At 33.4% G+C, this 14,454-nt stretch overlaps 1 protein-coding gene across 1 annotated transcript in view; it reads right to left on the reverse strand.

Moving 5' to 3' along the window:
• Window positions 1–4,955: 4,955 nt before the first annotated feature.
• The window catches only part of LOC126974203 (septin-1), a 34,350-nt gene continuing 24,851 nt past the window's right edge, over window positions 4,956–14,454 (reverse strand). Inside the window, exons 8-11 of the mRNA XM_050821656.1 lie at window positions 13,774–13,875; window positions 12,890–12,983; window positions 11,600–11,704; window positions 4,956–10,168 (exon numbers count right to left, since the gene is read on the reverse strand). Of these exons, the coding sequence (XP_050677613.1) occupies window positions 11,618–11,704; window positions 12,890–12,983; window positions 13,774–13,875 (283 nt within the window). The 3' untranslated portion in view covers window positions 4,956–10,168; window positions 11,600–11,617. The remainder of the gene's footprint in view (window positions 10,169–11,599; window positions 11,705–12,889; window positions 12,984–13,773; window positions 13,876–14,454) is intronic.

Here is a 14,454-nt window from a genome sequence, read left to right on the forward strand (position 1 = left end):
TTTATTTTGATAAGATAAATAATGAAATCAAATAAAGTGTTATAATTCATGATTTCTTAACTGTATGTAATTCTATGATTTTTTTTACATTCATATCATCAGTGTATCTTGCCATAACACAAGACGGCATTTTAATGTTGTACCTATATCAAATTGTAAGCAATTCTGTCAACAACAAACTCGTGTGTACCGTTTTCGTATCGAGAGACGACCAAAGGAACCAATTGACTCAATTTAGGAGATTGAATTTCGGCGCGCTAGTGACATATCTACCTCTTTTAATACTATAATATCATTGGCCTTTATATATTAGTAATAGTCGGTTATCGAGAGTCTGGCCTGGATTGTCTTACTAGGAAAAGTTGTAATATTTCAAGTTTTTGCCACGTGAAGTAAACTCAATATAACACATTTTAATAAGTTTCGCTCAAAAAATACCCTCAGGCAGAGATGAGTGGATATAAATATGCGGGGCCCGTAGCAATTATTGCTACTCTTGCTACGTGGTAAACCCGGCACTGATTACGACCCGTTCGAAAAAGTATGCCTTTTCTTTTTTCAGTAAAAAATATGGTCACAAAGTAATATCGTACGTAAGTCGTATCGTAATTAAACTTCTTATTTGATATCCTGAGATCTGTCACTCCATTCCCAATCTGTGGTATCATTAAGAAAGTAATTTATGTTATTTACGACACAACGGTTTTTTAACAATTCTTTAGAATTTGGATTGTCTTCTTGTTCTTGAATCAATTTCATTTGTTTTGAACATTTTCTAGGATCTTGTTGTAAAAGCATATCCATCACCTCTCAAAAGACTTACTAACTCGACTTAGCCTACTTTTTAACAAATTTAATTCAGGAAACCTAACATTTTAATAACCAGTTTACCTAATTATTTCTTGTAAATAAAAATATTATATTTGAGTGTTTGTTTCTCTCATTATACCTTAACTTATTAGATCCAAATCCATTTAGAACGTTACGGGGTAATAAATAAACATACAAACCTTACCCTTTATAATATAAGTACAATTTTTATTAAAAACGTAAAAAACCTCCGACTGAACAGACCTTTATCAGTAAATAGGGACACTCTGACAAACGTAAAACTCCTAGCATTTTTTATTTTTCATCAGAGTTTAAAAAAATACCTAACTGATACTTCACTGATGTCACTGTCCGAAACGGGTTCTGAATTCAATATACGCAGCTCAAACTGAAAAAATATTTACATTGCTGCCTATTGACCAACACAGACGAATAAAAAAAGAAAGACTCCGCACCATGATATTAAGAAGTGAAGCAACATTATGCTAGTGTGTGCAGCTACGGGGGATACCAGATAATTTTTTTCCCGTTATTAGTCATAGTATTTTAGAGACTGAGCGTTTGGCGATTAAATAAAACAACTGCTTGACTGTGAGGAATATGTGGAAGATATATGGAAGATATGATTTATTAAAAGGTTACACGATATATATACGAAATCCTTAAAACTAGTTACTCAATTACAATCGTTACCTAAAAAATATTTACAAGTTCAGAAAATACACACCAATACTAAAGCTTACATTTTAACCAATAGTAAAACGTTTCATTCAATAAGAATTTAGAATAATATTATATGTTCTATCTCTCTCTAAAACTAATGCTATCGCAGTTTGTTAAACTCGCGTCGAACCTCGATCATACGATGTCAATGAGCATTCCGCACCTACGCTATTGCTCATTGATTAAAATTGCATGAAAAACGATCGACGCCCGAGTCCCGACGCGTCATTCGAGGACGCTCGGCCTTGCTGTGTAACGCGGAGCATATGACAGACTGATCACGTGAGTATATCTGCGGTCGTCGAGAGAAAGTACGATGCTTGAAACTTCACTGAGTTGATGTACAGCATTATGAAATGGTTCTTATCAGAGCTAATATTACGTTATATAAAATAAAATGTTCTTGTCAGAGCTAATATTACGTTATATAAAATAAAATGTTCTTGTCAGAACGAATCTTTCAGCATACGCTTATTACAGTTATTATGCACGATTACTATTTCTACGATCTATAATGCTACGTTACGAGTTAGGTATTAGACATTTGTGTTAATTGATATTATTGGTTGTAGGTACAGCTACAGTATTATATAGCCACGTTACTTGTAACTCCGATTTTTTAATATCTGATAGTCAGATTGTTTTCTTAAATAAAAATAAATATCGTCATATTATTACAAGTAAATAAATAAATTACATAACAGTTACACCTTGAAAGTAAGGATTGCGGGTTTGATTCCTGTGCCCGTGTATTGTTTGCAGTATATTTGTTTTAACTGATATAAAAATGACGTAACTACTAACGTTTCTTATTTTTAAGAATACTTACACAAAATTCATTCTTAAATGCGTTTTTTTTGCCACTGACGTGGTATCAAATAAGTAGATTTTTAGAGAACAAACAACTACCTATGTTCTTTATAGTGATTTGGTTGCTAAGTAATTACACATCATATAGTAACACTTATATAAAGGGTAAAGGGTCTTAAGTTCAGTTCTCGATACAGCGTCATCTTCCTAGAAAGACAAATTTACATCAAAGGTCTGCCATCAGTCAATCATTTTGTGTCTTCTAAGACGCCACGTCGCTCCACAACACCAAGTAATGGAAATTTTCACAAAGTACTGAATCCCCGACAATTCGAGCAGCTCTGCTAAAAGATGGGAAGAATACTCGTTATGTGGCCGGAACCACACCTTATAAAGCACACAAATATGGGCTGGTTATTTCCACACTACTTTAAAAAATTCTTGGTAAAGACTAAAATAAATTACTGGGCAAATGAGACTTGACATCATAAGTCTCAAGGTGACGAGCGCAGTTGTCGTGCCACTCAGAATGTTTGGGTATTTCAAGAATCCTGAGCGGCACTGCATTTTAACGGACAGGGCGTATCAATTATCATCAGCTGAACGTCCTGCTCGCTTCGAGCCTTATTTACATAAAAAAAAAGAATTATCTACTAAAGAATATTAAAATATGGATTACCCAATTTTCCGGGTAATGTCCCTGTTTATTTTCCGGTCACACTTGATGTTAATATCACGCGTTGTGGAGATTTTGTGTTCCAAATATCGAATTAATTTGTATTAAGAAAAGAACAAAAAAAGGGTGATTACTACTATTCTATCTGTGAAATGTAATTCCTTGACACTTTTTATGTTCCGTAGTATTGTTTTTACAACGCGCAACGGCATTTTTAAAATAATTTATTGAGACGCAGACTGATCTGTCACAGACGATGACAATTCTCTTAATGGCCGCCTGTCGGCTTCTATTAGTGTAAGTGTGTGCGTGGGGCTATGACTGTATTTACACGTTAATCGGCTTGTTTTCCTGCTACACTGTTATGTAAGGTGACACGGAGTCCTTATTTTTTTACTAGTCTGTGTTGGCCAATAATATTTTAAACAACTGGATATGGTGTAATTTATGGCATGTGCCTTATTTCGGCTTTTTTTTGTATGACATGAATTATCTATATGTATTGATCGTTATTGATTGACACATAAACATAAAAAATACATATTTAATTTTAATAATCTATTATGCACAGATCAATACTTTTTCCAGACTTTACTTGCCAATTTAATTTCTCAAACATTCAAATGGTAAACACACATGTGGCAACATATCTTGTTACTATCTTGGCATGACACTTAAAATATATAGGTGAATTTGATAGAAACTGTCATCACCATAATGTTTACACCAGGAGGCAGGAACAGACATAAACTTATAATGCCAACTACTCGGCTAAGTCGAGTTAGTAAGTCTTTTGTGGAGCGATGCATATGCTTTTACAACAAGATCCCAGAAAATGTTCAAAACAAAAGTATTACGATATTCAAAAGAATTGTTTAAAAACGTTTGTGTTAAAGGTAACTAGCATAAATAACTTTCTTAATGTTACCACAAACTGAGAATGGAGCGACCGCCTCTCAAGCTAAAAAAAATAAGTTTAATTGTACGATATTACTTTGTAAACATATTTTTTGATGTAAAAAAAGCCTGCTGAGTTTGTTGCGCCCGTTCTTCTCAGGTCTGAGTGATGCTTGTTGGAATGGGTGGTAGTTTTAGACTTTCAATATATTATATAGGTAACGTCCTATTTTGAGTAAAAATATTTGAATTTGAATATGGAGCTGAACAGGCTATAGACCTATTAACCCGAAAAATTATAAGGCTTTTTCATAGTAGACGGTTTTGCATAGTAAGTCGAAGAAAAACCGCTCGAAATAAAACGCTTATGATTGTTTCGTAGGTACATAATATATGCAGTTGGCAGCATTGGAACACCAACTTATTTGGTTACAGTGGTAACTAAATGCGGACGAAATCGCGGGTTACATCTAGTTTTAAATAATGAGGTTGTCCCAGATAGAAATACTAACCTCTACATAATGTATTGGTTCTCGATTGATAAGTATTTAGTATCGGTACCTATTTCGATTTGCAATTCGCCAGAACAAACTTGTTTTCAATTCTGCGAAACGTAGATGATTCATTTTTGGAATATACTCTTTCCCATAAAAGTAACGAGATTACATTTCTAAAACAGCTGAACATATTTTTGGTGAGATAATTATAATATTAAGAAAGAACTCCTTGTGTTTCCGATGGTCTATTTAGCACATCTGAACATCCTACCTATAATATGTTTTTTTTTTAATATTTCAAATGTATTAGTTCGACTACAATTGTGTACTAAATGATGACAGTATTGACGAGTGAAAAAACAGAATAAATTTATTATTGTAGCATTTATTGCATTAATTTTGAAGCCAAATATAAGTAATTGATAAGATTAACAGAGTAATATTTTAAACCTATACGGTTCTTTGCTATTAGACTATTTAGTATACTAATGTTTTATTATGACAAATATATTAAAAACAAATTCATTTCAAATAGTTTATTATAAAAAATATTATGGTTACACAGACAGTGACGATTATAATAATTATAAAAAGCAAATAATTGCAATAATACACTATTCGATGATAAAATCATTATATATTCTTTACTTCTAGATATGAGTCACAACTTTGGCACCAATCATTGCTAAGGTCACATAGAGGTGCTGAAGTATGGATCTACGCAGTATATTTCTTTAACTATTCACGGCGTACGTAGTTTAAAAATAATAATATGGGAATGATTAAAATATTGTAACCAGAGCCACTAAAGTCGAAAGTATATCATGGGCTCTACTAAAACAGTTAAATTTATACATTAATAATTATCTATGCCACATTCTATTCAGATAGAACTGCAATATCTTTATACTACACCTGCTCGGAAAGTGGCTTAGTGTTCACGTGACAACTGGGCCGAATGTGTGTCATCTATAAATATTATGCAGGCGGAAAAGTTGTATCAAAATCCATTTCTAACACGTTCTTCACATGTTGACTATTGTAATATGGCCAATTACAATAAACATACGAACTATGTTACAGTTTCAATCTTTTGTTTTTGATTCTGTCGAAAAAGTTTCAAATAACTTTCTCGCGTTTGTCAAATTGATTCTTGGACAATTTATTTGGTGAATATGTTTTATTTTCCTCCTAGGTATATATAGAGCACTATGTATCGCTCGGGGAAAAGTGGTATTCCACTTCTCTGGTGTATTTAGGCCCACGACTTCGACTTGTGCCTACAAATTCCTCGTTAGGAATCCCTAACTTTCTACTTTCTGTACAATGTACTATTATTTAAGTCACACGCAGTCTATTTACATCATCGATAAGATAATAGAACAAAGTTAAATATCAATCAGAGACTATTTAACGAATTGAGAGGGCTACAAATAACGTGTACGACAATATAGGTACAGCAGTGATTCGTGGCAAAAGATCAATGACCGGCATTCACTCTGCTACGACCCGAGTTCCTTTATGTCGATTCTTCAAGATTTTATTATTAACTTTTATATTTTAAGAAAATACTTAAAACTACATACTTATGATTATATGGAAATATAAGGAATGGACTAAACGATTAAGATTTTATAAGAATACTTTTATGGAACAGTCTTGAATATATTCGATTTTTTACAGTCGTAATAACGCACGAAACACATTCGAGCAAATAAAATATTTAATTAGTATCCAACCCCTTCATTATTAACCTGTCTAGATAAAAAGTTCGAGCGTCTAATCTCAAAAAAATATCAGCCAATTGCATGCTTTTAACCTCGATCCGGCCGGCTCAGTAGCGACACTGACACACGTAACGAAACTATAGTCGGAGAATCTAACTTGGATTAAATGTGGTAATAGCTTCAACAGAAATTTTCATAAACGAATTTTAGAAAAAAAAAAAAGTAAACAATCTTGTCACTGCAAAGGCGAGAGACGTCCTTAGGTACTTATGTCAACTCTTTGAACGTACACTATTTTTCCCTGAAGATACCAGATTCAGATAACAGTATTTTTTTTTTATGGAAATAAGGGACAAGACGAGCAGGACGTTTAGCTGATGGTAATTGATACGCCCTACCTATTATAATGCAGTGCCGTTTAGGATTCTTGAAAACCTCCGAAAATTCTGAGCGGCACTACAATAATTGTGCTCGTCACCTTGAGATATAAGATGTTAAGTCTCATTTGCCCAGTCATTTCACGAGCTACGGCGCCCTTCAGATCGAAACAGTAATGTTTATACATTACTGCTTTACGACAGAAATAGGCGCCGTTGTGGTACCCATAATCTAGGCGGCTTCCTGTGCAAAGGAGCCTCCCACTGGTAAACTCTCTAAAAAGCCTACAAGCAACAGTAGACATACTTGCGTGCGTGACAAATATACAATTATTATACATAGTATAACACTCTATCTAGACAAGTTAATTGAGTATCTAACATTACAAATTAAATCTACTCACATTACTGTGCAGTAGGTCTGGTTAGTTACCAACAGCAACCAAATATTAAGTTCATGTTTAAACTTTGTAAGTGACATTTATTAAAAGTATCTACAAAGAACTTTTTAATATTCGTATAACATTGTGTTCGTTGGAAACAACAATGAGCGTATACTAACGAAACTGCTGTATTAAACTTGAAACAATCTTAGCATAATCGAGACTGTATGAATGGCACGAAACATGAGACTATCATTCACAAATTAAATTGAAAACAAAATTTATGAACGATGCGCTCTCTGATCACTCTTTCAATGAGCCAACCGTTCGAGTGACGTAAAGTTCATAAGTTTTGATAATTCTTTGTTCAACTCTCAGGTTGTGGCTTCATCTACAGGATCTACTTTAGAGTTGATAACCTGCTTAACTCCAATAGTAACATATTAGGAAATTGACTTGAGATGTCGCTCTTGTAACTTTAAACAATTACGTTAATTATTAACAATCTAAATAAACTTGATAGTTGAACAAAGAAATAATATCAAGATTTATGAACTTTAAGTCACTTGAACGTTTGGCTCAGTAGTAGAGCGCTCTCACGGAACGTAAAGGTCGCAGGTTTGAGTCCCGCATCGTTAATAACTTTTGTTTTCATATTAATTTGTGTAATTAATGCCAGAACTGAGGGTTATCACTTAAAAAAAATTACAAATTGTTGAGACTATCTTAACATAACACCTGTATCTAGATTTTGTAAAAAGTCATTAAACTATATTATATTTCCTTATGTGTTAACTAACAAACAGTAACGCTCACATTAATTATTAATAAAAATATTTTTAATATGATATTGATGACAATAATAATAGCAAAAGAAAATCATTTGAACTAACAAAATATGGACAGCGTAAAAGATTCTTCAATCGAGATATTTTGAATGACTGATTTTAAAGTGAGTTTCGAAACCAAATGATGACTGAAATAATATTTATATTATATTTTTTAAACTATCAACTTCAAAAGAGTTTGTTTCAAATTACGAGTAAATTTCAACGCAATACGTGTTAAATATTTCTCCACTTGTTCTTTACGCTTCCCGTTCGATAATTTACACATATGAAATATCCATTTAAAATTCTTCATTGTGCAGCTAGTAAATAAAAAAATAAAATCAACATGAATTACGCACTATCGATAATAAACTGAGAAAAACAGGCAGAAACAAACACTTCTCAATCGACTAAATTGTCTCTCATACGAAGAGAGTAGAAAGCAGAGTTGATAGTTTCCCCGCGCTGAACCATAGATGTCTCTCTTTACAAAATTTGACATCACAAAAATCTTTCTGCAGTTTCGCTTTTACTTGTTAAACGTATACACACTAAGGCTACTTTTATATTCTAACATATAATAATATATTCTTACACCTACAATAGTCTAAAATAATAATAATATGTCATTTCAATTACTAATAGAGATTACAATCCAAGTAATACACATGTCATTGAATAATAATCATTACATAATATTACGTATGGTTTAACTACAAAAAAAAATATTAAGAGCATAAACACTACAAAATAACTCAGTTATACCTTTCAATTATACGCAAAATATGAAAATAATCTTTACTATAGAGATTTCTATTGGAAGATATAAATACATTAGGCAGTATAATCGCCATTATTTTCCGACATACGGTCGCGAAACAGAAACAATTTGCGGTCATTAGCCTTAGTACTTATTACTATATACGCCTACTATGTTCCGACAGGTAGAAACAGATCAATGACTTTAAATTATTTCTTCTGCACGACCGTACGAATGCTTACGCCAAAGGCGCTAATACTTAATCTTTACAATTTAATACATTATATATATGTAATTTCTACAGATAATATATTTAATAATAATTAGGCCTCTCTACTTGCTTCTGATAATATACAATAACAGATACTACATATTTATTTATCTAATTAGTGTTAATAAACATTCGTTGATAAGATACTCAGTAACTTACTGTATCTCCAGTACATTTTAACCGCTACTTCATACATACAGGAGGTTGTTACACTATGATAATAACTTTTGCATTTACAAATATTGTATCTTCTACGTACTTGTAATTTAATTTCTATTTCCAAGCGTCAATATATTCAAAATTTTGGCCTTATTACCTTTATTAAATTAATTATATATTTATAAAGATATGATAATAATAGAATGCATTTGTTTCGTTGACAGTAGTTTGATATTATAAGGCCTTATAACCCAGTAGAAACATAAAACCTACTCATATTGTCGCAATGTACGATTAGTTTTAGCCAATGAGATAGCGGGTGCGGGATACTGTCTGCTCATTGGTCAGTTTATGTCAACAACATATCGTGATTGGTCAGCTAATAACATATCGTATGCAACCCCTACTTGCTACTGTAGATTTATATTAGATCTGTGTTTCTAATGTGACATCTGAAAACCTTCATCCATTAATTGTCTATGGGTTATAAGGTAAATAAAAACACAAAAAATGCCCATTACGCATTTGGATTATTAAATTAGATTTTCAATATTTCTAAGTCTATTGAAAACGTAGCATATTATGTTATATTGTGGTTACTTTTTTCTAGGTCAGTTATAACAACATTTCAACTTGTGCAAGGGTGTGTGCGAAGCCTCTATCGACAATAGATTTGTTAGATTTACTTAGTTTTATGTTAGTTATGAAATACCATGGATAACATTGACAGGGTCTTGTGATAGGTGCTAATGTTAAATACCTTGCCAGCGGTGCCATAAATTATCGGTAGGCTGGTTATCTATCTATTAAGAAAGATGTTAGGCCACGGGCAGTGATCCAATTAAAACTACTAAATCAGGTAAAACTCTGAAAGTAATGAATTGTTTTTACTACAAAATATTGATTATTACCTTGAAAGTATTATTGATGCTAAATTAGTCACCTCGGCAATGTTGTGATACCGTAGATATATTAAAAAGTTGTTTAATGCCTATATTTATGCCTCATTCCAAGAGAAATAAATCTGGCGTTACCACAGTTACAGTTGTGGTTGTTTTTTAACCATTAATATAACGATTAAAAATGTTTAAATGATCCTTGATATGATGCGACAACCGCATATGAATGTGAATGATACTAATAGGTGATGCAGTACGGGATTGCCCGCAGTATCGAGCTGACGACGTTAGAAGACTCGGACAGTTGGACTGCCGTCGTATACTCCAACTGGAAACAGATAACATATATAAATAACAAAAAAGGAATCAATGTGCCGGCCTTTTTGTGAAAAGAAATGACGTTACGAGCGACACGTTCATCCGATGCCAAGTGATACGCCCTGCCACGCAATGCGTACTGCATCGCGTGGCATTTCTTTCACTTTGTGCAAGGTAATCTCTGCAATTCCGTTTTATTTAACACCCTATTTCATTATTGTAATTTAATATTAACCTCGAAAAGATCTGAAGTGATCGAAAGTTCTAACCTAATAAATGTTTTTCAAGTATGAATACAAAAAAGTATTAGAAGTCCTAACAATATTTAGGTATGATCATAAATAAAATGAAAAAGAACAAAGAAGTGTGTTAAATGTGAAATATAATAAGGAAAAAAAGGAAAATCAGGTTAAAAACTAGCACCCACTCATTGAATAGTTTTGTATGGTTATGGTATTTATTTCTAAATTGTCAAATGTATGTGCTGTTGGATTATTTAGTTTTCGCATATAAAGTACTAGCTGACCCGGCAAACGTTGTTTTGCCATATAAAGTATAATTCACGCGATAGTTTTATAAGTAATAAAATATTGCCTATATTATAGCCTGTACATCATTTTGTTCTATTGTCAATAGTTTTTGCAGCGCACGCAAAAATAGGTTTTCGATTTTTCACCTTGTGTTACAAAATAGCAATTTTATTACGGATCCCTTATTTTGAAAAAAAAAACATAGCCTTCCTCGATAAATGGACTACCCAACACTGAAAGAATCATTCAAATCGGACCAGTAGTACCAGAGATTAGCGCGTTCAAACAAACAAACACTGCAGCCTTATAATATTAGTATAGATAATAAGAACTAAGCATTAATTAATTAATACTCGGTTTAGATTAACAAAAGTAAATTATTCATTTTGATGATTGTTTTACAAATTACATATTCGCATACTTCGTCCAAGTATCTGACACACATTTACAATGTGTTAAGCGCGCGAACCAATTACCATAATTCAAATTCAAATATTTTTATTTAAAATAGGATTCAAAGTCACTTATTGAACGTCAAAAACTACCACCCATTAAAAATAGACTGCCTCAGATCTGAGAAGAACGGGCGCAAAAAACTCAATGTTTTTTTTTAATAAAAATACGGATTACAATGTTACATTACTGACTGCTGCCATGTTTTATATGCGTTCACTGGTTGGGAGGATGTAATTGCGAAGGTTTTGCATTACATCTTTTTATTAGTTACTTGATATTTTGTTTTTATTTAAACCTGTGTAGTATGAATAATTTTAAAAATTAATTTTAAAGTCGCACTTTTGGTTTTTGTTGCCAAGTAGTGTGAGTGAACCAAAATATATGCAACAGACGGATGCGACTCTGGTGTTCTACTGTCCGTACGCAGTCGAGTAATAATATATATATTTATATACCTGCGTCAGGAGCGTGCACTATGCTGTGGTGGTGCTAGCAGCCTGGAGCTTCATCTGCCGCTGCATCTGCTCCAACATCTCCTGCATGCGCCGTAGTTCCTCCTCCTAATAGCAAACAATCTCAATTTTAAACATTAATATGTCGTAGCCAAGAACGTCGAGTCACGAGCGAGTACGTAGATGTTACGGTACTCGTCTTAGCTCGGGTGTAATCGGCGTGCGGCGCGAGTTTAGTCCAGATCGGGGGCCGAGCTGGCAATAGAGGTGTGTAATTGAAGGTTTTTAAATTAATTTAATTTAACTGTTTTTTGTCAATGGTCAACAGGTTGAAAAAACTGTTAAATCGTCAACGGGTTTTGAAATATCGGTTACTGCATTTATTAATAATTTAGGTTTTTATTAGGTTCATATTACATTAATAACTATGATATCAAGTCAACGTTTTGTGTTCACAAATTCGTCAAACTGTTTTGAATTAAGCTGTTTTAGTAAGGCATTCAATCATCAATTTACTGGCGTTGTTGTGGCGGACGTGCAACTGAGAAAGGGATAGGTGTAAAAGGGTCGGAATTATGCTTTATTTATTGTGAGTTACGGGCGAAGTTGTTGATTGAATTTATTAGCTTTATTATTGAATTTATTATGTTCAATAGGTTTTTTCGTTGAAGAAAAACAGTTAATTCGTTAACGAATACAAAACTGTTAATAAAAACAGTTTATTGATTTAACGACCACCTCTAGCTGGCAATCAGAGACGAACTATCGAGCGAGACGGTTGTGTCGCACGCGCATGACGGGAATACCACATTCTTATTACGTAATCTATTATAGCTGTGACACACGACCCACAACAATGGACAACCACGAGAATGGTGGCCATGTAGCCGGCCTTGTCTCGACAAATATCTCTTACATTTTGATCACCTTTTCTTGTAACGGTTATGTATCTCATTACATACATTTAATTATCACGTTTACTTTACTGCACTACTAGTACGGCACTAGTGCAAGTGTTTTATAACATCCCAATTACCCCATTGCAAGTCATATCTATATATTCGAAATATTTGTCAAGAATATTTTCTCTATAGTCTCACTGCTTCTATACGCCTTGAAAGTGCTGTTCTATTTCCGTGCTCGATGCTCCCTGCACCCCGCTTTGCCGGTGAGATTTAACCGTGACAGTACAGTATGAAAATTTTGGAGATGGCATCCTCGCTGATAAGAAAAATTTACCCTGTACACTAGATGATTGATAAACCTAAAAGAACCCAATTGAATGTCACTAACCTTCTCTCTTAGAGCACGCTCCTGTCCAGTGGAGTCTCCTGGGGAGCCGTTTGTGATACCGTTGGATTCCTCGTTATTACCACCATCCATTGAACTGTTGACAACAATGTTAATTTGTAGATCACTAGTAATTAAGTTGACCAAAGTTTAAATTACACTAATAGAAAATATGCACATATTTCAATTAAAAATTTACAACTCTACATAATTATTAAAAAATATATTAAAAGTTGTAAGAGTAAAGTCAAAAAATTACGAAAAAAATTTATGGTGCATACGAATACTTGATTTTTGATTGATTTGGACAGATTCTCACTAATCATTATATAATTGCGTGGCGTAGTATTCAAAGCGCGGTCGTAACAAGGCTGAACGAAAACTCGTCCTAATAGAGGCAGTTTTGGTTCGGTCAATTTTTGAGCGTGACTGTGAGCGTCTAGTTGTTTATTGTAAAAATTATAGTTGTTTATAGTATTTTTTGTTAAAATTGTCGGTATCTTACTACAATTACAATTATATTACAAAACAGGAATATTTTTATCGTGGTTAGACAAATTTGAAGAGCTGAGAGCTGAGCTGAGATTAGAGCTGTGTTAGAATCTCGTTTCAATCGTGGTGTTTTCGTTGTTAGTTACAAAATGGCCCTCCGCGCTGGATATTGACAGCGATTTAGACGAGTTTTCATACAGAAGAACAATAGTTATTATAGAGAAGTAATATTTTCAATTTCACTAACATTGCTTAAAAAGAACAATTTTGAGCAAGGATAATCTTTGGAAATAACTTTCATTAATCATTGTCGCAACTCTCAGCGTAAATATTTAATAAATAAGAAAATATGTTGTTTGTTAATTGTTTCTAAATGTCTCATTAAAGGGACTCACGGATGACGTTTCGGTGCTTGTCCATTTCGTGCCAGTCTCTCAGATCTGTAGTTCTCGTAGTGTACCTCCTGTGTTACCTCCTGCAAGTCCTGCATGTGTGTTCTGTACAAAGAGAATAATAATGATAGTCTTAGGTGAAATTAATTTAGGAAACGAAATAAAAAATAAATAAAACTTCCTTGTACGGTGTTTCCGGGACGATGCGACATGGGTACCTTCAAAAAAAGCACGTACACCTTTCTTAAAAGGCGGCAACGCTCCTGATATTCCTCTGGTATTGCAAGAGAATATGGGCGGGGGTGATCAATTAACACCAGGTGACCCGTAGGCTCCTTTGTCCTCCTATTCCATAATAAAAAAACACCTCACATGCATACAACGCTACAGTGATTCCTCTGGTGTTAAAAGCGAGAAGGGTGCCGGTGATGATAGTTAGTCCTTATAAACCCATTGGAGAAAAATTTGGCTTGAGACCTAGATAAGTACCGGTTTTGATTTGGTTTGAAGGTAAATTATTCAAATTCAAATATTTTTATTCAAAATAGGATATTAAATCACTTATTGAAAGTCAAAAACTACCACCCATTCTATAACGAATGCCTCAGACCTTAGAAGAAATGGCGCGATAAACTCAGCGGGCTTATTTTTTTCATCGAAAAATATGTTTACAAAGTTATATTG

The sequence above is a fragment of the Leptidea sinapis genome, chromosome 31 (genome assembly GCF_905404315.1).
Source record: "Leptidea sinapis chromosome 31, ilLepSina1.1, whole genome shotgun sequence".
NCBI lineage: Eukaryota > Metazoa > Arthropoda > Insecta > Lepidoptera > Pieridae > Leptidea > Leptidea sinapis.